Genomic DNA, 26,956 nt, shown 5'->3' with positions numbered 1-26,956 from the left:
TTAAAATTTCGCATGATGAACATCCATAGCTCGGTTAGTATCCTGCTAGACCGTTTGATAGTTATTCATAAAATCTTTTTGTTGGTCATTAAAACAATAATATTGCTTAAAGAAAGTCAGGTTTTTCTTTTACACACACAATCAATCATAAACCAATTTTCCTTTTCTTAATTATTTAACAAAAACATAAATATCAAAAATAGAAAACAAAAGCATCATTGAACAAGTCTAAAAAAGTAAGTAGTATAAAAAAAGAGGGGGTGTCGGTAACATATTAAGAAACGTAGGGTTAAAAACAAAACTATAAACAAGTAATGTAAGTATGAAGCAACTTTTCAAACTAGCCGTTACAACACAAACGCTCCACTTTGTCTTCTTCATATCTCTGTTCAATCATCAAAACCAGCTTAAACCCACTTCACATTTTGTTTCCTAGTTGATATTCTTCACTTAATTTCTCTCTGTTCCTGTAAAAATGTTCACTGAAGGCTTAGACGAGACGGCACTCAACTGGGTTAAGCAGGTACATCAAATTTACCCAAAATGCTTTCTTGATGTATGTGTAATTAGGATCAATTCTATGCATTTTTATGGACAAAAATTGAATCTTGAATCAGGGGTCAGTGAAAGAAAGAATATTTATTACTGTTATTTCATTACTTTTGGTTTGTTGATCATATACACATAAATTTCTTTTGAGGTTCATTGAAATCTTGCATTTTTGCATATTTTCTTGATGTGTGTGTGATTAGAATCAACTGTATGCAATTTTCTTGGGGTTTACAAGGAAAAAGGTTGAATCTTGAAGGCTCTGTAGCAGGGAAAATAATAATAATAATAATAATAATAATAATAATAATAATAATAATAGTTGATCATATGCCCATAAATCCCAGTTGGTTCTTATTGAAATGATGGGTTTATGCATGGTTTCTTTATTTTTTTAATCATTAAAGAGCTGAATTTTGAATGCCATGTTACTTAAAAGTTATATTTTGCTAGCAGTGATCATAGACAGAAGGACCTTGTTCTAACATACTGTTGTTTTTCAGATTCTTGATCATATATCCCTAACTAAACAAAATATTTCTCGGTCATTATCGATAACATACCAACATAATTTGTTTTTCTTGGTAACTTTTTTGTTAAAACGATTGCAATTGTCGAAAAATATGTCTCTAACAGTCGTCACGACTAATCGCTTTATTAGTTTTCAGATTCTTGATCATACGCCGACTTGATTGATTGATGAGTATAATCATTTCTTAACTTTCTTTGATAAAAAACACTGAATCTTGAATGTGTGTTAGCAGGGGTCAGATAAAGACCTGCTTCGGGCCCGTTCACCATTAAGTGAGACTGCAGTTGATCATGAATACATGCTTCCAAAATCCCCTCTTTCCTTCAATTCCACAACTTATAAATCCTCTAATGTATTACCACCCCTTAAATTTCATTCCAGCCTGCTTGGATCTCATAATCTTGAAACAAATGATTATGAAGATGATGATGATGATTATGACGATTATGGCGATCATAATGAGAGCGTGGGATCCGCTTCTGATGACATGGACTGTACTTTCTCTGAGGGAGAAGAGTTCAATGAAGAAATCTTTAAGGAAACTTTTGTTAAACCAAACAAGTCAACTTTGAATAGAGGGATAATTAAAGATGATCTTTCAGTTGAAGTTCCTAGAAAAACAAGAAGTTTTATTGAAACCGGATGGCATGGTGGAGCAAGCACACATGTTAGCAACTATGTAAGTGCAAGCTTCTTAATGTCATATGTTTTCTATATTTGTAAAGGTTGACTTTTGTTGACATTTGGAACAAATGGCTTGTTAATGTCAATTGCTTTCTAGGTTTATAAAGGTTAACTTTTGTTGAGTTTCGTTGGCATTCATGATATATGTAGGGTACCCCTATAGCGGACTTGGGAACTCCAAGTGCACCGCCTATTTTTGAAGGAGGACACATTGATGAGGTTGATTGTGAATCAAGTAAAGAATCTTCAGGGTATTTAGGGCAAACACAAAAGGATATTAATGTGCCAGAAAACCTCATTAATGATGATAAACTTGCTCATGATGTAAAACTGGAGTCTTCGGTTAGTGAAAGGTTAGACATTTGAGCATATGCTTGTTTATGTTCGTTATTCAACACTTTTTGCATTGTGTTGAGATAATAATCATTTTATGCAGGGAAAATGAAGCCATCAAGTCAATGCCTTGCAGCGAAGCGAATTTACTAGATCTTGCACCTTATTGTAACAGGTACCATATCGTTTAAGATTGAGTCATCTTATTATTTTTTTATCATAATTTAACTTCACTTACACTGAATGTTGACTCTTGGCAGTAGTCGAAATCCATGGCAGACTTTAATAACATACGATGCATGCTTTCGGTTATGCCTAAATGCATGGGCACGAGGCTGCACAGAAGCACCCGTGTTCCTAAATGATGAATGCCGAGTTTTGCGCAATGCCTTCGGGTTTGCTAACTTCTTTTTTATTTTTAATTTTGCTGTTTTTTCATTTATTTATAGCCTTATAGCCTTAAAAAAGGGTTGTGTTTACTTTTTATTTAGATTACACAAATTCTTGTTGCAACCTCGAGGTTTTAAACCGGTTGCCAGTAGTGGTACTGAGAATACAGATAAAGCATGTCCCTTGAAAGTAAAGAAAGTGATTGGAAAGATTAAAGTTGAAGGTATGGTTTTTCAATTCATTTTATTTTAAAGAAACTGTCTTTTTTACTTCACAAATTCAAACTTTTATGTTCTTTAACTCATAACCGATGTGCATTCATGCATATTTTGCAGTGAGAAGAGTAAGAATCATCCTACAGAGAAAACTCAAGGACACATACTCTCAACAAAGTGCTATTTACGTGCAAGCTGGAGTTGAGTACATACGACATGTTTCTTCGCTTGTAAAAAGCAAAATTAACAAATTAGGACTGTCTTCATTTTCACTTCCATGTGAAGGTATGTTCTTTAATCATCCTAATAGTTTAATCAACGCAAGAATATTCAAATTTTCATACGATATTTACAAATTATTGTCTTGTTGCAGAACCGGTTACATGCTTATTGCACCTTAAAAGTTCTCAAGAACATACAGAAACAGAATCAGCTATAGGCATTTGCTTGAGGCCTGGAACTGGTGATTCACATGACTTGTAAGTACCATAATAAAAAAAATAATTTTTTGGGAAAAAAATTGTATACTAACTTTGTATTTTGTAATATTGCATGTGACATTAGTTTTCCAGAGAATCAAGGAGATGCCCTTTTGCTAGAAGTGCAGAGCGAGAGGAGAATTATCCAGGGTCGTGCGATTATTCCAGTTTCGTCCTTACATGATAATCTTGTAAGTTTAAAGTACATCTAATGGTATAATAATTGAAATGTAGTTTATAAATGAGATTATTAATGCAATTTATATTATATGCAGAATGATAGAATCAAATGGTGGCCAATTTATCATGAAGACAATGAATGCATAGGGAAGGTCCAACTTTCAATCACTAGTACAGTTACATCTGATGAAACTACTCACCTCAAGGTTTAAAAATCATATAAATTTTTTTCCAAAGTTTTCGCTCTAAATTATTTTATCATAGTGTTAATTCTTTTCATAACTTTGACAGTGTGGGCCCGTGGTGGAAACGCTTGCATATGATTTCCTACTGGAGGCTGCCATGCGTGCGCAAGGTTTCCATGCGCGCAATTTATGGGTCGTTGAACCTTGGAAATGGTTGTTGACCGAATTTTCTGATTATTATGGAGTTTCTGAATCATACACTAAACTCAGGTTGTCACATTTATTAATCAATGAACTATAACATATATTTTCTAAATTTTTCTTGATCATCTCATAATCTTACATCAATTTTAGGCATCTTTCACATGTTATGAACGTTGCGACACCTATAAAAGATTGCTTAGAGCTCATTTATGAACTACTTGTACCGGTTATCAAGGCTAGAACAGAAAGAAGACTAACAAGACAAGAGGTATGAAAACTTAAAGTTTCAAGCTTGATTCTTGATTCTTTTGAAATTTTAATACACACCCAACCATATATTTTAAACATATATATATTTTATTGTCGTTGTGCAGAAAAGCTTGCTATTGGACTGTGAAACACAAATCGAGAGTCTACTCGCACTTGCTTTTCAAAATTACAAATCTTTAGATGAAAATTCTTCTACAGGATTATCAGACACATTGACTCCAATTCCAGAATCTGCTGCTCCAGCATTAGTGCCAGCTGTTCAATTATATACTCTTATTCATGATATACTTTCGCCAGATGGACAAGCTTTGTTGACTAACTATTTACAGGTGGAATATCTTGTGATCTTTAAGTTAATTTATTGATTTAAGGTTTATTTGTTTAACAGTTGTGTGCTTTTACAGGCTGCAGCAAGAAAGAGGTGTAGGAAGCATATGGTGGGCACTGATGAGTTTGTGGCAAGCAATACAGATGGTTTTCTTATGGATTCTATAACAATTACAACGGCTTATTTGAAAATGAAGAACTTGTGTATAAATTTAAGTGATGAAATAAAAACAGATATCAAGATACATAACCAACACATACTGCCAAGGTATGCGTTATGTCATGAAATTATTTTTTGTAATGGTTTTTAGTAGAGATGGAAATTTTGACCTGTTTGCTTTGGGTTGATTTCGGTGGGGCATGTGTTATCTCAAACGGGTCAAACAAAAAATATTTACTTTTTTCGTTCTTTAGGTTTGTCATTTCCACTTACTGGTGTTAAAAAGTCTATATTTAAGCATTTGACACAATTGTTTCATTCAAAGGTTTAAACTATTGTTGTAATTAAGTTGCTTTTATAATCACAGTTCACACATTCATTATTTTAATTATGCATATATTTGCCTTTTTTCAGCTCCATTGATCTGTCAAGCATCACAGCAGCAGTTTACAGCAGTGAATTATGCAAACGGCTTAAAGGATTTCTTGCCACGTGGCCTCCTTCAAGTCCTCTGCCTCATGTCAATGAACTTCTTATAGCAACTGCTGACTTTGAAAGAAATCTTGAGTCATGGAACATTAGGTCTGTTTAATTAAATCCCATTTCCATATGCCAATAAAAATGATCATATAATTAATAAAGTTATCATTTTTTATGTTTCAGTGTACCTCAAGGAGGTGTAGACTCAAGAAACTTGTACCATAATTACATTATGGTTTGGGTTCAAGATATGCAACTTTGTTTACTTGAATCATGTAAAGCCGAAAAGGTACCATGGGCCGGTGTGATTACAAACTATTCAACCTCGCCTTTTGCTGAGGAATTATACGAGAAAATTAAAGAAATGTTGAGTGAATACGAAGTGGTGATCAGTCGATGGCCACAATACACGTTGGTCTTGGAGAATGTAAGTTTTAAAGATCTTTGTTTTGATTGATCCAAAACATAATTTACACGCGTTTATACGTTTTGATTCTAAATGTTTTTGTTTTTATAAGGCGGTTGCAAATGTTGAAAGAGCTATTATGAAAGCACTTGAAAGACAATATGCAGATATTTTGACACCTTTGAAAGATAGTATTCCAAAAAGACTTGGAATTCAAGTTCAGAAATTAACAAGAAGACAATCAACTGCCCTTTATACTATTCCTAATCAAGTAAGTGGTATACTTATAAAGTTTTTAACTTTTTAAAAGATAAAGAAAGTTAATTAAATATATTTTTTTGGTTTTGTTTTATGGTAGTTGGGAACCTTTTTAAACACCATCAAGAGAATTCTTGATGTTCTACATTGTAGAATAGAAGACAAATTGAAGTCATGGGCATCCTGTCTTCCGGTCAATGGGGATAAAAAGTCAACTTATGGAGAGCAAATGAATGCGGTTACAGTTTTATTCAGAACAAAGTATAAAAACTATATGCAGGCTGTAGTTGTCAAGCTCACTAGTAATGTAAGTAATATTATCTTATAACTAACTATACATATTTATTATCTTAATTGTCGATAAGAAGTGTTTTTTTCTTAAATTAATCGTTCTTACAGACACAAGCGAGTCGAACCACACGACTTCAAAGAATTCTCGAGGAAACAAAGGAAGCAGATGGAGAAAGTGAAATCCGTGACAGGATGCAAGTTTTGTGTTCCCAGCTTGTGGAATCAGTATCCAACTTACATGAAGTTTTTACAAATCAAATATTCATTGCTAGTTGCCACGGTTTATGGGACAGAATGGGACAGGTGATTAACTTTAACATTAATATCATTCTTGATCTTCATATGATTTTAAAAAGAATATGTTGTGATGTATTTAAATGCATGTTTTGTAGATTGTGCTAAAGTTTTTGGAGGGTAGGAAGGAAAACCGTGTATGGTATAATGGATCGTATTATGCTCTTGTGGTAAGTTCAAGTTGTGTAACATTTTGTAACCTTTTATTTTCTAGCAATGTAATAACATGAATTTATTGTGTGATTTGTAGATTTTGGATGACACTTTTGCTTCCCAAATGCAAAGATTGCAAGGAAATGCATTACAAGAGAAAGATCTGGAACCACCTCGGTCAATTGTTGAGGCGCGGTCCATTCTTTGTAGGGATACTAACAATGCAGCAGATACTTCCACCTACTTCTATTAAGAATATACAAATTAAAATTTCATTCTTTTTTATATGGTGCATGCCAATTCTTTTGTAAAGAATAACAACCAATCACATTTTGTTTTTATGTTAATCATTTTGTTTAAAATGTCATACTCTTGTTGTTCAATGATCTTTATTTTTTCTTATTTATTTGTCTGCTATTTTTAGTCAATTTCTCTTTATGTTATACCATGATATACTTAATATTGGAAATTGGATATATCTACAGCCATTGGTATTACATGGTAAAAAGTATGCAATAAAAGCCACACCATCATGGAAGTCAAATATGAACATTACAGTCCACTCGAGAGGTCGGCCCATACCGAACCCATGATTCTGCTTGCTGGCTTTAATAAGGTTTATCTTCTGCAAAAACCAGAAAAGAAACGGTTTAGTCAAAAGGTCAAATGATATGAAATAAGTGAGTTTTAATAGCATAAGGGGCTTCTGGTTATTCATGCCAGTCCAAGGGCCATTAGTTCAATTGTTGAGCTGTTAGTTTCATTACAATTCTGTTATATAACTTACGTGTAGATTGAGGATCCGTATGTAGAAAAAAACTTGCACCAATCATCAAATAACAAAATACAAGCATTAATCCCTTGAAGCAAACGTAAAAAATAGTTTAGGTACGAATTTGACTGAAAATGCTAGAAGATATTATTATTAAATAAAAGAGCTGAACCTGCAACATGAAAGCCACTATCAAAACCGCCATAAAAAGAGTTGTAGTCTCAAAAAGTTGAAAATTTAGGTCGAGTAATGATCCACGCAAAACGGTATCTACAGTTACATGAAACAAATAATAAAAATAGTAAGTCCGTAATATTGTAGGGCCCAAAACTCTCAAACTCCCAAATTCCACATCATATTTGTTTATTTAGAGAATTAGATTATTAATAAATGTTTTACTTTATTATTAAATAAACTTAAAAAACATACCAAATGAATGAAATTAACCTTTCATAAATTTAAAAATAGAATTACAAAATTGCCTTGATTAAAAAAAAAAAAAAAAAACTATGAGTCTAAATACAAAACCTAAGGGTGAGCGATAAATTCCGCAAGATCCGCCTTTTTTATGAAAATAATAATAATATATAGTGGCGGGATCCAGCACAATTGAAATTAACCTACTAAACACACAAATAACTAGAGTATTTATTACTACACTACAAAAAATGACGTATACCGTGAACATTGATATTTTTGTTGATGAGCCAAACGTCACTTCTAAAGACATATCCTGCACACAAGGCATTGGCACTCACAAGCTTATCTTTAACCACTTAAAAAAATTAATAAATATATAAAATAAACAAAATTATTTAATAGAAAAAACAAGAAAGCACTCACAAGCTTGTCTTTAACTGCAAATACGATGGCACTGGCATGTTCTGTTGCATTTCCAACAATAGGAAGCAGAATGACACTAATAAATTCTATGGGAACATTCATTGCAACAGAAGCACCCTAAAGATATAATAATAAATAAAGATTCAGGAAATAGTTTTAAATAAGATCAAAACAATTTTAATACCTCAATTGTGCTGACTAGATATTCAGAAAAAACCGTAATTGCAAATGTAAATATGCCGAGCCAGATAACGGATTCATACTTTGAAATCTCTGGCGATTCCTCGTCATCTGAACTTTCGTCGTCCAAATTAGTTTCCTGATGTTTTTAACTCGATATTAGAACAACATTAGATCTTTTAATTAAATAAAAATACATTTCTGAATCTAATCAATTACCAACCTCGTTGATCAGGGTATATGACTTCTTACTGGTCAACTGAAAAAAGGGGTATCCACCATATGCTGTAAGCATTATACAACTGATATATCTTGAAAGTGCTAATTCTGATGGCCCAAAATACAATTCAGTGTATTTGAATTGGAGAGCAGTTGGTAATAACAGACCGATAACGGTCATTAAAAGTAACCCTGAGCTCATTACAGCATTTGACTGTCAACAAGTTTAAATTTCAAGTTTTGATCAACAATTATCAACAAGTTAAAAGTACTAAGCTGACCTTGTTAAACACTTGTTGTTTATAAGGATGAACAATTCCTCCACAGAAAAATGCACATCCAAGAACAAGCAACATGTCTGACAAAATTGACCCGAGCAACGAGTGCTGTACAACACGCAATATTCCATGTTTCATTGCACATATTGTTATTATCAACTCTGTTACATTGCCAAAAGTAGTCAGAAGTTCCCCGCCTGCAATTTCAGTTTGTAAATATCAATGCATAATTCATGTAACGGATTAAAACAGCTTATATAAAAACTAAAGCTACCGAACCACGTGTAGAATAACAAACAGCTGGTAACTAACCTGTAGGTCCAATGTAGAAAGCCAGCTGCCTGCACAAAAACATCTACATAAGATCCATCACAAAGACCCTTAATATTATGACTGCAGAAAAAAATATACAAAAGCTAAGAATTACTCGGTGGCCCAGCCCAAATGTTTTGCCAACGGTATGATGCCCATTAAGCTCAAGGAAAAGACCCAACCCTGATATAAGATAGAATCCAGGCAAAAGTCAAAACAGCCATGATTAAAAAGTGTTTTTTTTTGTATCGAAGTTGAAAAACGACAATAACAAAGATAATAATAACTCACATGATGACTAGTCTGGTGATAAACCAGTATTGCCAAGGGGCCAAAAGGTAAAAGCAGACAAATATTATCAGATAAAAGAGCAATATTTATGCTGGTTATTACTGCATTCATAGAAAACATATAGATATTTCTTTTGGTTGATAATGAAACGGAAACGCCCTCATTGTGTGGCTCGATAACTGGATTCCCCTCTGGGTGTGTACTTAACACACGGGAGCTTAATCCAACCATCTGCAGATTATTGGCATTCTCCATTTTTTAATTAATGAAATTGTTGAAAAGCCAAGAAGCAAAACTTTATAACTTGAAGTAGACAAAAAATGAGACATACTTCTAGGAAAGTTTCAGGAAGCTACGAGGAAAACCAAATATAGTTTACATGGGTCTCTCAACAGACAACAGCATTAATTGTCAAAGAAATTAGAAATATCATTTCTGGTCTCCTATTCACATTTAAGGTCCTACTGTTGTAATAATGTGGATAAGTTAGGTTAGTAGCCGGTTCCTGCTTACCCGTACCTGGAGTGATTCCGCGATATTAATTAGTTCACTTTCGGATTAAAGTATTTCGTCTTTATGCGAAATCAATAATCGAATAAGTCAAAAAGTGTTCTGCAAGACGAGATGTTCTTCCTTGTGAAAAACGAAGTGTTAATTGTTGTTTTAATACAAACAGATGACTGTTTTATCCAGCGTTGAACCATTACAATTGTTGGCAGTGGCGGAGCCAGGAATTTTTTCATTAGGTTCATAAGTTTTTGGTCTATGTTTATATATATAATATATGGAGATAGTTTTGTCGCGTCATCATCGAAAAACATACCCGGAAAGTTGCAAAGTCGCTAAACATAAGTATGATTCTTTACCCACACACCCAAAATGGTTATTTTCGTCTAAAATACAATATGTTTATCTTCTTTTAAAATACATGATCACAAAAATAAACATGCTCATGTCAAGAACAAAAAAAGATAACCCGAAAAGTGAGTCTAATAACGTGTTTATCAACTGAACCTTCAATCCTCCACCAAGTTTGATGTTTTCTCCTCCAAAAGTAGGCTAGAAGGCAAAACCGTCGTCTCGAGCCTTCTGGCCCTCAAATCAAGGTTGCCTGGTTATTTTAGTTAGCATCCAAATATTATACTTTTCATTATTTATGTTAACAGGCGGTATTAGACTATACCAGTAATCATTTATAATGCACGTTCCCTAAGCGTGCGTGCCATTTGGTTGGGTAGTTTATACTATTACTAGTACTAGTCATGCAAATAGAATCGTTGTCAAATGGAATATTAATACTTAATCCAAGACATTCCATCGTTTAAACATCCGATGTGTATAATCAAGAGTTGCTTCACTAAATCCTCTCTAGTATATATGGTACAATCATCTCACTGAACTAGGTGGTGATCACCTTACAATTTGTCTCACTATTACAAGGTAGTGACTAAATCTTCTCACCAAATAAGGTATAAGGTATTGATGCCAACAAGTATAGAATGATAGATGATGAAGCTTGAACATTCATTTTAACTTTTTACAAAAGACCCTTGACCCTTATTCTGAAAGCCTTTACACCAAAATATATTATTTTACTTTTTTAAAGTGCTTTAGGCTTTAAAACAATTTTAAGATGTCTTATGTGATCCACATGGATTCATGTTGGAACATTTCTTCTTATAAAAGATTCTACCTATTTAAATTCAAATTTGAGTCTTTATAAACATAGTCTCGAGATTTCTATTTATATAAACTCAGTTTCATAAAAGATATTAAGAAAATGAATTTAGTTTTACAAAAATTTATATTTTCAAAAATACCCGATTGATTTTTATAAAACGTTTTTATTCGATCCCATTAATTCAACCTATATTTCTTTTTCATCATTCGAATCATTGGTATTGGTTCATTCATTGTATGACTTGTTTCCTTGTCTCGTAGACGCCATTGATGACTCGCTAATCTTGATGGATAACTTGAGTATTGGATCGCTTGTATGTGGCATGCATATGGATAATGATTACTAGCAAACTTTATAACATGTTAAATATGTTTATCATCATCAAAACTGGATTTATACTTCCTAATTAACACATTTTCACTAACAAGTTGCATGTTAGCACGCCATAATGCAGAGTTTTCAGGAATAGAGATAAGACAAATGCTATGGTCACCTAATTTGCAAGTGTAAAGTCTATTCCTCACATTTCCACTTGTTTGAAAGTAGCATTCAAGTCATTATCACATTGTTTTCCTACACTATCCAAGTTAAAGTTCTAGTTATCAAGATGCTCAACATTTGTAAAGACAAGGTTTTCAAAAGTAATGCTACCTTTACCAATTACAAACACCACATAACCATCATCATATTGTTAATATACTATGGATGGATTGTTTTACTTATTTTTTTTTTCACCGGCATCTAATACGGCTCCTCTTGAAAACATCATTGGCACCTTGTCACGCGCTTGCTATAACAAACCTGAGTGCTCTATATCCACTTCTTGGGTATTAACAACCAGAGAGAAAAAAATATATCTTTTTATCTCAAGCTAAGTACACTAGGTAAATCTTACATCAGGCTTCTATGACTTCTTGCAAACCCTGCGTTAGTCTTGTGGATACATCCTGAAAACTTAGCGCCATTAGTGGCGAACTCCTACCAGATGACACCATTACCATACTCTTGTCAGGGCGCTTTGGTTTCTTACATTTACTCGACCAAATATATCTTATATTGTCTAGTGGGTTTACCTACTTTACGTGTGCCCCAATTTCAGTTCATGAAACGGATTCTTCGACACCTACAGGGATGGGACTATAGTTGCTGGTTTGTTGGCTCACCTAATTATAGCCTCACCGTCTACTCCCATGCTGATGGGGGTGGATGTCTAGACTCACGCCGATCCACATCTGGCTATTGTGTTTTCCTAGAAGATAACTTAATTTCATGGTCCTCTTAACGTCAACATACTATCTTTAGGTCGAGTACCAAGTCGAATATATAGGAATATAGGAGTCACAAATGTTGTAGCTGAGACTAGTTGGTTATGAAATTTACTCCTCAAACTGCATGTCCCTCTTCATAAGTTTATTGTGATAACGCTTTGGTTGTTTATTTGTCGGAGAATCTCCAGTTCAGCATCAATGAACAAAGCATGTGGAGATTGACATTCACTTCATTTACGAGAAAGTTCGTCTTGTTCACATACGGGTTCTCTGTGTCCCATCCTCGTCAGAGCATGCAGAAATCTTCAACAAGGGTCTCCCAGGTCTCATGTTCACTTTTCGATCCCGTTTGAGCATTCATTCTAGGATATTAGCATATATTCTTTAGTACTGATTTTAGTTATATTTGTATGTTTCTCTCCAAGAGATATTCTCTCTTTGTATTGCACCCTGTATATAGGGTCATATATGTAACCAGGGTTATCATTTATCAATACCATAAACACTTTTAGAATCGCCTAACTCAATTATCAAAGCTCGGTCTATTCTTTGTAGGGATACTAATAATGCATCAGATACTTCCACCTACTTTTACTAAGAAAACAAAAACTTAAAATTTCATTTCTTATATGGTGTATGCCAATTCTTTTGTAAAGAGATCATCTTAGTTCATATGAATGAGAATCAATCACATGGGACCTTTATAAAGATTATTTTGGCCCTTAGTTTGTTATGTTGATCATTTTGTTTAATTACTCATGTCAGATGCTTCTTGTGTTCAATTACTTTATGTTTTCTAACTTATTTGTCTGCTAATTTTAGTTAGCTTCTCTTCTAAGATAATAATGAAGGTAAGAATACCATAATATAATTAATATTGGAAATTGGATATATCTACAACCATTTGTAATATTACATAGTAGTAGTGTGCAATAAGCTACAACCATCATGAAAGTTAAATAGGAACATTATTTTGGAACCTGTCGAATTGGTCAGCTGACCATATGACCTTTAGGGTTTATCTTCTGCAAAACCGGAAAAATGATAATCACTTCCAATAACAATGCAGAAGAAAAACAGTTTAGTCAAACAACAATGTAGAAGGAAGTTATATAACTTACTTATAGATTCAGGATCCACATGTACAAAAAAACTTGCGCCAACTATTAAATAACAAAATACGAGCATTAGCCCCTTGAAGTAATTAGCCGTTCCATCCTGCATACATAAACATAATTCATCTGCAAATTTGACCAAAAATAACATAACATGTAAAACTAAAGATTTTTTTTCATAAGGGTCAAACCTGCAACATGAAAGCCACCACCAAAACTGTCATAAAGAGTGTTGCGGTCTCAAAAAGTTGAAAATTTAAATCCAGTGGACGTCCGATGATCCACCCAACCACCACACAAAACGGTATCTACAGTTACACGAAATAAATAATAAAATTAGTAAGTTCATAAAATATTGTAGAATAATGGATTTAATGTGTAATAGTATACCGCAAACATGGAAATTTGCGTTGATGAGCCAATTGCAACTCCTAAAGATATATCCTGCACAAATGGTATTCAAGTAACCATTTTTTAAATAAATGATTTTATGATAAATAATATATGGAAAGCAAGAACTTACAAGCTTGTCTTTAACTGCAAATATTATGGCACTTGCATGTTCTGCTGCATTTCCAACAATAGGAAGCAGAATAACACTAATAAACGCTACTGGAATATTCATTGCAACAGAAGCACCCTGAAAGATAGAATATTGTTTATAATAAGTTAATAGCAAATAAAGATTCAAGAAATAGTTTCAAATAGAATCAAAACAACTTGGATACCTCAATTGTGTTGACTAAATATTCAGAAAGAACCGAAATGACAAGTGTCAAGATACTGAGCCAGACAATGGATTCATACTTTGAAATATCTGGAGATTCTTCATCATCTGAACCCTCATCGTCGTGACTTGTTTCCTGATATTATTTTTAACTCAGTACTAGAAAATATTATATTCCCGATAAACAAAAATATCATTTTGAAGGTGTAAATACCGTCTCTGTAGCTAACAGGACGAGTTCTTTATAATTAACCAACCTCATTGATTGGGGTATACGCGTTCTGTTGACCGGACAGCTGAAAAAAGATAAATCCACCATATGCTATAAGCATTACACAACTGCTAAATCTTGAAAGTGCTAATTCAGATCTCCCAATATGCAATTCGGTGTGTGTGAAGTGAAGAACCGTTGGGAATAACAGACCCATAACTGCCATTAACAGTAATCCCGAGCTCATTACAGCATTCGACTGCCAACAAATTAAGTATACTTTAAATTTCAAGTTTTGATCAATAACTATCAACAAGTTAAAATTACTAAACTGACCTTGTTAAACACTTGTTGTTTACTAGGATGAACGATTCCACCACAGAAAAACGCACATCCGAGAACAAGCAACATGTTTGACAAAATTGACCCGAGTAATGATTGTTGCACGACACGAAGCATGCCATGTTTCATTGCGTACATTGATATTATCAACTCGGTTGCATTGCCAAAAGTAGCATTTAGAAGACCTCCAACTGCCATATCAGTTTGTGAAATCCAAGCAAATATCATAATTCACATAACCATTAATAAGTTATTAATAACAACTTACAAACCTGTAGGTCCAGTATAGAAAGCCAACTGCCTGCATAAAAACAAGTCAAAACATCAGTCAAAGGCGGTCATAACTCATAACACGATATCACATAAAATTATAAAAAGATATGAAGATAACAATTACTCGGTAGCCCAGCCCAAACGTTCTGCCAAAGGTATGATGCCCAATAAGCTCAAGAAAAACACCCAACCCTGATAATAATGAAAGTGAATAACAAATTAACAATACTAACAATAACAATGATAATAATAATAATAATAATAATAATAATAATAATAATAATAATAATAATAATAATAGTAATAACAACAATAAAATTAATGATAATAACTCACATGATGATTAGTCAAGTGATCAACCAGTATTGCTAATGGGCCAAAAGGTATAAGTAAACTAATCTTATCGGATAAAAATGCAACCTTTATGCTGGTTAATACTCTACTCCATATATACATTTTTCCCCAATTTTCCGAAACCGATTTAACAGAAAGTATATTTCTTTTTGTTGATACCGAACCCGAATGCCCCTCATCATGCGGATCCATAATCGGCTTCCCCTCAATCGATCCCATCGGTTCAACCCGGCACTCGAACCCAACCATCTGCAAATTATTGGCTTTTCCCATCTTTTTATCAACAAAATTGTCAATCATCCAAGAAGCAGAACTTGACTGTATCTTCACTTAAACCTAGAATCTCAACTGTTCCATGAAACCCCACAAAAAATCACAGCAAAAAGACCCCAAATTTGTTAACTTTGAAACAGTTTTCGAAGTAGGCAAAACGTCGAACACCTGGTGTGCATTAGGAAAAAAACCTAACATTTCACATGGGTATTGATAGAAGTACGTAATGATGCAAATGGGAAGGTTCGAGGAAAATAGGGTGTATGATTGAAGTCAATGAATTCGGCTTAGTACACATTAATTGTCAAGATAATTGAATATGAATATTAGGTGTGTAGATTAAGGGAAGAAAATGGGTGTTGTGGTTTGCACGTTGCTGATGCTGTTGCTGTTATGTGTGTGTGGGTGGGTTTCTTTAATTTAATTGAAAGCTTAAAAGAATTGATTAAGTGTCAAGAGTGTGTGGAGAGAATGCAAAGACTAGATCAATGAAAGCTGCATGTAAGTGGACCTTTAACTGGTTTTTCAGAAAAAATATCCATGGTGTTCAACGCGTATAATTAGTAGGGTCTCGGAAGGATGTGTTGAGGGCCGACGTTACCTCAATCTGTTGTTAAAGCCCTTGGCTTAAAAGGTTTTTTTTAGTGTGAAAATATAGAATATTTAGCGTTAAGACAATTGCATCGCAAGAAATAATTCCCTTGGAAATTCATTCCTAGCATAAATTTTCAACTCAAATTATCTTATATTTTTTATAAAAACATATTTATGTAAGCTTAATCAAACATATCAATCCATTCTATAATCAAATAACTAATTACATAAATTATAGGGTATTAAAATATGCGGGTATCTAGGTTAATATGATTAAAATACTTATATATGTAAAGAAATCATATCTATCTATTTTTATTAAATCAATTTATGTATATTTTTTAGTGTATGAGATGGATGTGGTAAAATTCAACGAACGACAAATACTTTTGAGTGTAGGAGATGAATGTGGTAAAATTCAATGAACGATATTTATAGGTTTAAGATGATAAAGACAAGAAGAAATTATAAATGAATAACAATTATATTCTCACATATTTATTCAACCTCAATGGATACATGAAGTTTTCATCCTTTCATTCGAAACTGTAATATAAAAGTGTGTTTTATTCATGATAGTTTTATATGTGATTTTTTTTATGTCATTCATAATGAAACATTTTATCATCTTTTGTTAAAATTCGTTATTCCATTGAAAAAATAATTACAACTTATAAAATATTCGAAACTGTAATATAAAAGTGTGTTTTATTCATGATAGTTTTATATGTGATTTTTTTTTATGTCATTCATAATGAAACATTTTATCATCTTTTGTTAAAATTCGTTATTCCATTGAAAAAATAATTACAACTTATAAAATCAATAGGTGCATCTTTTTCGTGATTATTAAGAAGTTGCGTGAGAATACACCATGTATTCGTATGAATATTCCATTAGAAAATATAATTTGAACTTATAAAACCATTAATGATAAAATATAGGTTTGTTTTTTAACTTTAATCATTTAATTTTTATAGCTTAATTGTATCTATTTTAAGTATCCCGTGCATCACATGGGTTCTAAAGCTGGTAGTTAAAATGATGAAAGTTTAATAGTATCATTAACCTACAATAATGTGTGAATAGTGAACTACAGTAGCTACGGAAATAAGAAGCAAAGTGACAAGAAAAAGAAGACGTAACGCTTACGTTGGTACCTAAACACTCCCCTAAGAAATAACATTAAAGCAATTCTAAGACTGTTTCAAAGTAAAGGTATACAAAACTGATATTGGAGGTAGCAAAGATGATGAGGATGCTGAAGTGGATGTATTACACACAAAGATGGACTAAAAAAAGGGAATAGAATTGTTATTGAATTAAAATCATCAATTAGTTGGATAACTATTATAGAATATTATCGGTTTGGAATTTGGATTACTTTACACGGAAACACCAACGTTTCTGGGAATAATTTTCTCCTTGGGTTTAGAGAATTTTGTAACAATGGTGGGTTGGTGTAACGACAAAACAACATCATTGATTGCATAATGAAACTGTGTCATTAGACAAAGTCAGTCACGAGCTAAACTCAACAAGCTTGACTATGCTTCACGAACTGCTCTCGAGCTTTAGACACGGAGCTTGAAATGAACTAAGCTCGAGTTTTAAACATAGAGCTTGAAACAAACCAAGCTCTAACTCTTGTGCGCTAACTACTGCTTATGCACTTCAACTTACGGTTCAAAGTTTTTATGATGAGTTAATATAGAAAAGGCTAAATAGGTTTGGATATTATCATGTAACCAATTTATAATATAAAAAAATTTGTGTAGAATCAAAAGTTAAGTGAGTATGCCATTCATACTAATGATAATTAGATTTTATAAAAAAATTCCAGGCTTTGTAGAAATTTATGTGGGTCTAGATATCTTTATAAATCATGTTGAACACTTTCAGAATAAAATATTTTCAGTGCACTTGTTAAAAGTTTAATTGGATAATTCAAAGAGAAACACACAAGAACGAATATGAAAGTATGATATGAAAACTTGTATCAAATATAGAACATAGCCTTTCTTATGTAGGGGACGAACCATTAAAATGTTGGGTTGTTAAAACTGTCCTAAGTTAGAATGACGATTACCACTAATAGTTAGTTATGACTGAGGATTAGTTTACAAATAAATTTCCATTAATGACGTAAATCCAAAACAGCTTCCAGTAGCATATCAATAATGTAATCGTCATTAGTGAGAACCACACTAGGGACTCTGCCCCTTGGAATCTGCCCGGGATCTAACCCCCACCAAAGGGCAAAACCCCTTGGCTCATAAAATATTATCGTCATCCACACCCTCTAACTTATATCAATCTATATTCTTATTTCCTTTTGTCTTAAGTAAATACCGATTAACCAAAATGGCTTGATGATGCTAAAATCACTAACAAATACGTGCAGTATAGTACCAAGGTTAAATTTGTAATTTAACGATTTATGTGATGTTGCAGTCTAGTAGGAAAGTAGAACATGATGGCCAGGCAATTGCATAAGTCTATAAATAAATATGTTATAAAATATTTTGTTGCACTTTATTAGCAGTGATTTGACTACTTTGCCCAAGTACAATAACCAAATAAATAAATTTCAATAATAATAATAATCAAAAATTATTTTACTGAAATACTTTTCCCACCCTTAAATCATATGGTCTTCAGTCTTCACCACAATTGGACTCCTCACATTATGCTTTCCATCTGACCATTTCAGTTGACCAAAAACATAGTCTCCAACTGCACTGCCCTTTTTGGACTTAAAACTAACCTTAAACATTTTCTCTTCACCAATCTTTTTAAACTTCAAACTCTTCGGCTGAACCCGGACCGACACACCAGCCGGTTGAAAAACTCGTGACGTGTAGGTGGCTGGTGAACCCACATTCTTAACGGTTCGAGTCACTGTCACCGACCCATTAAGATTGTCAACCGTGATCGATGGATAATTGAAGTTTATAAGACTAATGTTCTTAGATGGACATGCATACGGTGTTTCTGAAAACTTCTCAATCTGAGACTTGGTGTAACCGAGTGCACACAAAAGGTCCAAATAATCAGTTGTGGTCAGGTCATAAACCAGACCAGGGTCCATGGCTCGGTTTGGCTGCACATGTCCTGCGCCATAGCTAAACGGTGTTGCTTTAACGTGGGACGCGTTTGTCATTGGTTTTGCCTCATTGTCACGTGTTCTTGCTGCATGATTAAAAATCAAATTACAAAACAAGTATCTCAAAATTATATAAATATATGTGTGATCTCACCAGTGGTCATGATCGCGGATCTAATTGCAGCTGGACTCCAATCGGGATGCAGGGTTTTCAGAAGCCCTGCAATGCCCGAAACATGAGGACACGACATTGAAGTGCCAGAAACGCAATTATATTGAACTCTACGCTTATCAAAATCTTGATTTGTCGGTCCTTGTGATTCTGTGTATGCAGCTATTATACTCACACCCGGTGCAGTTATATCGGGCTGTACATAATCAAGAACCAAATTATCAATAAATGACTAAAAATGGTGATATATAAATATATTTATATAATAACCTTGAGAATTTGTGGAGTGATGGTGTTGGGGCCTTTAGATGAGAAAGCAGCCATGAATGGAGCTGGCTTTGTGTCAAGTTGAGTTGATGGGTGTGTGATGTAAGCCAGTGGATTGCTGTTATAAGTCATGTTATTTAACTTTCATTTCATAAATAATAATAGTAATGCAACATTTACATACTTAGTGGAATTAAGGTAATGATAAACAGCAAGACCATCAGAATAAGTGATGTGTGTAGCAGGTAACACATGAGGATCTGCGATAATCTCGTTTCCGGAAGCATCGTTATTAGCAAGAATCATTCCAACTGCTCCAGCCAAAGCGGCTTCTTGACCTTTGTCAACCCGAGCATTATCTCCACGAAGACATACTAATATTTTCCCTTTTGCTATTTTAGGGTCCAGTGATCCCGCCTTACAAAGCTGTCTGTGTTACAAAAGAAGGATAAAGTTTAGCCATTCTCAGTCGCGATAATGTTATGCATCATGACTCGTTAACTTGTGTTACTTACGCGTCCATAGCATTAGCATTGGCTGATTTAGCTTCTACAGAACTTATAACCGGAAAGAACTTGTTCTTCGGTAATGCTTTAATAGATAGGCTTTCACCCTGAAATTCAGATTTATTGAATTATTGTAAGTAATGATTGATAACTAGGGGTGTAAACGAGCCAAGCCGAGCTGAGCCAAGCTCGAGCTCAGCTCGTTAAACATAACAATGTTTCGAGACTTGTAAGAAAGTTTTCAAGCTCAAGTTCAGCTCAGGCCGGGTCTCGACTCATTTGTTATATGTTTATTAATTATATATCATATACATATATAATTACTTTTATATATTTATAGTTAAAATATTATTTATATAGCATAATATATATCTTATGGGCGAAGTTCGTTACAAATAACTAAATTACTGCGAGAACAAAAAGAACAAACCTAAATCATTTAAGTTTTTGATCATTGGTTCATATTTTGTAATTTTTCTACTTTTTAAATGCAAACGTGTATGTTATGTATATAAAAAACAGTCAAAATAGTTTATTCGTATTTTTTTATTTTAAGCATTTACTTGCACGCATATAGGTTATGCGTAGCAACACATGACTAATACGTGCATAGATTTTAATTAAAAAAGAAATTATTTTTCTTTTAACTTCATGAGAGATGAATAAGCATTGCATTTCACCATTTTTTGTATTTTATTATGTTTTTAAAGATTAGGGAAAAATTAATTGCTTTATTTTGTTGTGCATTTTCTAACAGAAAAACTGTGTTCTATCTAGAATCCTCCCTTATATATTATTAAATTACTTCTATCATAACTATATGTATAATTATTTTCATTATGCAATATATATTTTATATATCAAATGAAAACTGTTATATTAAAATATATAACGGGCTTATTTATGCTCGCGAGAGCTTGGTACATGAAGCCCAGGCTCGTTTATTAAACGGGCTTTTTCATTTTGCTCGTGTTTGGGCTCGAGCTCATTTAAGCTCGTCTCAATTCAAGCATTTAGCGAGTCCATCTCAAGTAGTGAAAGAACTAACCTTGAATCGCATTTCATTGCCCAAAACTGCATAACTAGGGAATTGACGGTCCATGGTGCTAGCTCCAACCGTAATTTGCCAGGTGGCAACATTTGACACGGTACCATCACCGGGACCCGAGTTTCCAGCAGAGCAAACAACAACAATCCCATGCTTAACTGCATGAAATGATCCAATGGCAACACTATCATTAAAAAATGGAACTGCATCACCACCAAGAGACACAGACAACACATCAACTCCATCATGAATTGCCATATCAAATGCTGCTAAAATATCCGCATCAAAACACTCGTTTCCGTTTACGGGTGGGAAACAAACTTTATAAGCAGCGACCCTAGCGTGTGGTGATCCGCCTTTAGCAGTTCCGTTCCCATACCCGAATACACTTGCACCTGGTACAAAGTTGCCTCCGGCTGTTGATAGCGTGTGGGACCCGTGCCCTTCATGATCACGTGGCGTGTCAAATGTGGAGTTTAGTGGTTCCACCATAGATGCATAACCTTTGTTGAAGTATCTTGCTCCTATCAACTTTCTGCACATAGCAAAACAAAACATGAATAATTGTGGCATGTAGGTCTGTATACGAACCGAACATTCAGTGAATTGTTCGTGAACTGTGCAGCGGGAAGTTCATTTATTTAATTAACGAACGAACATGAACACGTGTCTCGTTCTTTCATTTATGTTCTTGAACGTTCGTTTGTTTACATTCATCTAAATTTTTAAGCTCAAAACAATTTAGTCTAGTTATAATAAATTTTTAGGCCCAGCATACTTTTGTTCATGTTTACTTTTAATTGGTGTTTTTTAGTTACATTCATTTATCTATATTTAGTTTTGTTCCTTTGTTTACGTTTATGAATTGTTCGTTTATACTATTAACAAACGAACACGAACAAGAAAAGCCCATTCATTTAATTGTTCGTGTTCGATCGTTGGTTCGTTACAGTTAAATGAACGAACACGAACATGCTATGTTCGTTTGTTCGTTTAGAGGCCTAGTAATATAAATACTAAGAAAATTTTAACTTAAGACAGAAATCATGTAGTTATTAAACAAATGGGAGATAACGCTATTGCAGGAATCTGACTGGTTACAACGAAAGCTAGCATCTGCACCATTCTGACAGACGCCTTTCCACTTTGATGGAACGGGTCCCATTCCTTCATCACTAAAGCTCTTTGATTCTGGCCAAACACCTGTTTTAACAAGATTGGATAAAAAATTTAAGGTTCGATATAGTTTAGTATAATCAGAACATATGACAATTGTATTATGTGTTTTGTTAACCTTTAAGAATGTGTCAGTGAGTTTACTATATAGTATGCCACTTTCCAAAACTAGTCAATGTTGACTTTTATGATGCATTAATCAGTATAAAGGGATTAGTGTTAATAGCAAACTGTAACTATTACATTTCATAAGTTCAAATAATAATAAAAATTCAGAAGTTGAGTTACTTGGATGCTGATGTACAACTAAGACACTGAAAAGTCAACGATCCCAAATGAAAGAAGCTAAAAGTCAACTTTTTGGGAAGAATATAATTAATAACAAGTTGTCTACAGGGTGTAAAATGAAAATAAACTGTAAACTCTTATCACAGTCTTCAACAAAAGAGACTGAAACTTGAGTTCTAGTTACCAATGTCCTTAACCAAAAGTACATCAAAATGGATTTGAAGACTAACCCGTGTCAAGGTTTCCTATAATGGTGGTTTGACCGAATCTCGCCTTCTTCCATATCGATTTTGAAGAAATTAAACCATTATCTTCAAGCCCCATAAAATCCCATGATCTAGTTGTATGCAATTTCCTACCCTTGTTCAAGAACACTGAAACTACCCCGGGTTGCTCTGCATTGGATCACACAAAACACAATTTAAACACACAACTAACTGTCAACAGTTCAGCATCATCAAAACACATTAACTACTTACTGGCTATCTGGGCAGCTTCTTCATCTTCAAGAATGGCAGCAAAACCATTAATATGCCTTGTGTATGAGTAAAAGATGGCATCTTTAGCCTTATCTTTACTGCAAATTCATAAAACAATAAACAAAATTCAAAATTGATATTGAATTATTAAAGGACCAGTTCATATGCACACATGGCAGAACAAACACATTACCTTCCCAAACAAGAGCCAAGAAACTCATAGTGACTATCTTTTACTTGATCTAAATCAATGAGTGAAGCTTCAAGATTATGTGAATGAGCTCCCAGGTACACAACATATGACTAAAAAAAAAGTGATGAAAAGCTTCATATTCAAATTTAAATTTACATACAAAAGCATGATTAGTGCTTCAAAAGCAATAATGGATGCTTACCCTTTTAGCAGCAAAGGTGGGTCTATACAACAGTGCAGAAAAAAGAAGAAGATAAACAGAAGTAACACTAACAGTACATGATGCTGCTCTCATTGTTAAATGCTAAATGCTATGCCTTTTGCTCAACCCTTGTTTCTTCTATTTAAAGACTTATGGTGCAGTACAACTTCAGTGGACTAAAAAGGCTAATAATAATAACATTTCAAACCTTAAAATAAAAAAAAGGTTAAAAGAAACAAGTTTATGATATTGTGATGGATGCCAAGAGTAGACAACAATGTTTCACTAACACCCACATAATCTTTTCAATCATACATACGATCGAAATTCGAAAGTCTTGGTCTAATAATAAATAGTGTTTATTATTAATCTTTAATGAGCACATGGTTAACAAGCAAAGCCATGTTGAGTTGAAAAGCATCTTCCTTTTAATTAATGAGATGATGTTAAACTAACTATTTACATTTATTTCATACCGTCAAATATAAGTAAATTTTAAGTGGTTGAATTCAGTGAGGCATTTCAGCAAACAGTCTGTGTGCATAAAGATAGAAATGATGTGTTTGTGGTGGTGATGAGTATGATGCATGTAGTATAATGAATCTTACTAATGGGTATCGTTTCGAATTTAGGGTTCACATATAAATTCAAAAGTCAACGAAGATCTAAAGCCTTATCGTTGACGATACGCAAGCCGCCGCCGCAGATTGCTCGATCTGGCCGTCCCCAGATCGATTATTATTGAAACTACGATTTTATTATATTTGGGAACCGCACCTCTTGAATTAAAGAGTTCTCACTCCGGATAGATTATGTTGTTTTAACCGAACGATGGTTTCAGAGTTTGGCTTCGGTATTTCCCAAAAAAAACATACCATCGGCTGCTACTTGACAGGTGTCACCACAAAAGCAGAACTCTTCGGCATTATACACGGTGGGACAAAAACTCGGGTGGGCTAGGGAATCGAACTGGAAATCTTACATAAAGCCAAAGCCTAGTTCAAATCCTTCATTGTCTTAAACTCTTAATCCACCAAACATGAGATGAAAACTCGGGTCGGCTCGGATTCGAACTGACAATCTTGCACAAGGTCTTGCTGAAATCCTTCATTTTCTTAATCCATAAAAAATGACATGAGTGGGGATCGAACTTCGGTCTCCACTAGAGAGCCCAAACCACCTACCACTTGACCACACAAGTGGTGGATAACTCGTGTTTTTTTATTGCTTTTAACTTTTAAGTTTAAAAATATAAATTTAGACGAAAATGTATAGAAGCAGATTGTACAACACCAGCACCACATACATAGACGAAAATGTATATAAATTGTAAGGTATAAATTAGAATTTCATTAAAAAAAAAGAGGAAGTGTTTACATTGATACAAAAGACGAATAGCAACGATCTCCAACGCTAGCCCTTTTTGTATAGCAAATTAAGTAGTTTAAAAATAACACTCGTATAACGTGGGGTTATAACATTACCATTCATGACTCGCTAAACACGACTAAGTAGCTTTACAGCCTCAGACGCCAAGCAACCAAAAATATCAAATTCAAATGATATAAATACTTGTTGGTTGTTAAAATGCATTTCCTCGTATTAAACCACTTTGCATGCGTATTTTCTTCTTATCAATTCGATGACCAAAATGTTTTCCTTCCTTTTCATTTACTTTAAAAAATCTCGATATTCCTGTTTTCGTTTTCATTCTCTATAAAATACTTTTTCCTTGCACTTATCTTTTTTATTCTGTCATTTTCGATATTTTGTGAAAAATACGTAAATCAATAAAAGTATCCGATCATAAAAGATCTATCTTTTATGCTAGTTAAATTGAAACCAATATTTAAATAATAAATTTGTTTACTTTTATCATTGTCACCAACCTTTGATATGTAACGAGATGGTGGGCGTTACCTCACGATGTAGCTGTGGATCACTCAACTTTTTAATAATTGAACAATTATTGTGTTTTCAACACTATCAAAAATAACATTTTGACAGTTAGATCATATATAGATGCTAGCTTTTGTTACTAAATAAGTCAACCATGATTTGATTCCTAATATCATTTGCCTACTTTGAACTACTAACATGTCGTCATGATCATCGCGACACAATGAAGCAAATATCTCAACATACGTCTAACTCGTGATCTTAATTAAAGTAACAACCTTATCATACGCATATAATGGTCTTTAGGTATCTCATAATTATGAGTAGGGTAGAGTTTCTACTCTACGATGTTTGTGTTGGATTGTTGTTTAAGCTTGCCGAATATGCACTATATTGTATTGTCTTATAATTGTAGTGCAAATTTAAGCTTGTAACGACTTTCTTAAAAAAAAAATATGTCAGTTTCTTTGGTTGTTATTAACCAAATATTTGCATTTAAAAAATTAGTTATAAATTGTAATTAAAGACTGTTAGAGGAGTTATGGTTTTAGCTATGATAAGAAACTTACGATTCATTCTTACATTTGATGTTCTTAAGAGATAGGCTAGTATAGTGGTTAAGTATGTTTTAAGTGACCATTCTTATATTATCACATGGTCACAATCAAACCGATTCTACTTGTTTAACATATTCTAACAATGTTTTTGGTATGTTCGGACTAAGCATACCCTTGCCATGAACACTATAATTTGGTATTGTGTGCCGATCTCCCATCGTTTCAATCTCATCATCAGATTTACATATGCTCTAAGTTTATCCCTTCAACTGTATGACCAAATTAGGCCTAATGTAACTTCCTTCGGCGATCGTTATCCACTAATTATTATTTTGTATCACATTGCACCTTTAATTGACCACAATATTATGATTTTTGTAATACAAATTTGGTTCTGAAGTCTACCGGACAATGATAAGAGAGATTGTTGGTTGTATAACATGAACTTCCAAAATGGAAAATAAGAACTTTAAATGAATGATTGTGATCAGTTGGTACAAGATAAACATTTAAATCTAAAATAAGAAATATAATATATGGACAAAGCATGCTATGATGATGATGATGATGATGATGATGATGATGATGATATTATATAAGTGGTAACACTTCATTTTCCAGTCGGTAAATGTAATTGATATGGACCATTCAGTTAAAGAAAGTCAAACATGAAAGCAATATGCACAACACTGTTTTCTACACTTTATTCCGCTACATCCATCCTTTCCCCACTTCATTATTATCATGTAAAGTGAAATATATATATAGGGAAAAGTTAACGTACAGATGAAATTAACGTGTCAAATGTGATAATCAAGTAGAGTAATTATGTGATTACATCATAGAGTAATTACGTTTAGCACGTTAATTTTATTTATATTTGATCCAAACCCTATATATATATATATATATATACATATGGGTTAGGTTATAATAGGAA

General features: G+C 33.5%; 4 protein-coding genes across 4 annotated transcripts; 1 reads left to right on the top strand and 3 right to left on the bottom strand.

The window, feature by feature from the left end:
• Positions 1-389: 389 nt before the first annotated feature.
• On the top strand, positions 390-6,722 carry LOC143590476 (uncharacterized). Its single transcript, XM_077070944.1, has 21 exons — positions 390-523; positions 1,314-1,760; positions 1,916-2,118; positions 2,202-2,273; positions 2,359-2,493; positions 2,590-2,711; positions 2,824-2,988; positions 3,077-3,182; positions 3,268-3,373; positions 3,458-3,568; positions 3,654-3,817; positions 3,902-4,019; positions 4,126-4,350; positions 4,426-4,616; positions 4,923-5,090; positions 5,172-5,415; positions 5,507-5,665; positions 5,753-5,959; positions 6,052-6,246; positions 6,336-6,407; positions 6,488-6,722. Exons 1-21 carry the CDS (start codon positions 476-478, stop codon positions 6,641-6,643), a joined length of 3,414 nt encoding a protein of 1,137 aa, XP_076927059.1. The 5' UTR covers positions 390-475; the 3' UTR covers positions 6,644-6,722.
• Positions 6,723-7,274: 552 nt separating this feature from the next.
• Positions 7,275-9,540, bottom strand: LOC143590481 (vacuolar cation/proton exchanger 5-like). The gene is made up of 9 exons (XM_077070947.1): positions 9,286-9,540; positions 9,110-9,177; positions 8,995-9,023; positions 8,686-8,879; positions 8,409-8,618; positions 8,190-8,324; positions 8,006-8,122; positions 7,823-7,895; positions 7,275-7,432 (listed from the first exon to the last, which is right to left on the bottom strand). The coding sequence occupies exons 1-9, from the start codon at positions 9,538-9,540 to the stop codon at positions 7,275-7,277; spliced, it is 1,239 nt and encodes a 412-aa protein (XP_076927062.1).
• Positions 9,541-13,245: 3,705 nt separating this feature from the next.
• On the bottom strand, positions 13,246-15,909 carry LOC143590485 (vacuolar cation/proton exchanger 3-like). Its single transcript, XM_077070950.1, has 10 exons — positions 15,239-15,909; positions 15,027-15,094; positions 14,902-14,930; positions 14,624-14,820; positions 14,334-14,546; positions 14,078-14,212; positions 13,873-13,989; positions 13,740-13,793; positions 13,541-13,657; positions 13,246-13,452 (listed from the first exon to the last, which is right to left on the bottom strand). Exons 1-10 carry the CDS (start codon positions 15,554-15,556, stop codon positions 13,246-13,248), a joined length of 1,455 nt encoding a protein of 484 aa, XP_076927065.1. The 5' UTR covers positions 15,557-15,909.
• A 2,744-nt stretch (positions 15,910-18,653) lies between these two features.
• LOC143590475 (subtilisin-like protease SBT5.3) lies at positions 18,654-23,750 on the bottom strand. The gene is made up of 11 exons (XM_077070943.1): positions 23,561-23,750; positions 23,359-23,468; positions 23,166-23,263; positions 22,917-23,081; positions 22,317-22,425; positions 21,223-21,757; positions 20,184-20,281; positions 19,853-20,098; positions 19,672-19,786; positions 19,384-19,597; positions 18,654-19,315 (listed from the first exon to the last, which is right to left on the bottom strand). Exons 1-11 carry the CDS (start codon positions 23,651-23,653, stop codon positions 18,765-18,767), a joined length of 2,334 nt encoding a protein of 777 aa, XP_076927058.1. The 5' UTR covers positions 23,654-23,750; the 3' UTR covers positions 18,654-18,764.
• Between the last annotated feature and the right edge of the window lie 3,206 nt (positions 23,751-26,956).

This window comes from Bidens hawaiensis, unplaced genomic scaffold, assembly GCF_021521415.1.
Source record: "Bidens hawaiensis isolate Kalapana, Puna unplaced genomic scaffold, B.hawaiensis_p1.1 tig00038606_1, whole genome shotgun sequence".
Taxonomy (NCBI): domain Eukaryota; kingdom Viridiplantae; phylum Streptophyta; class Magnoliopsida; order Asterales; family Asteraceae; genus Bidens; species Bidens hawaiensis.
Note: the sequence above shows the minus strand (reverse complement) of the source record. Positions and strands in the feature narration are given on the sequence as shown.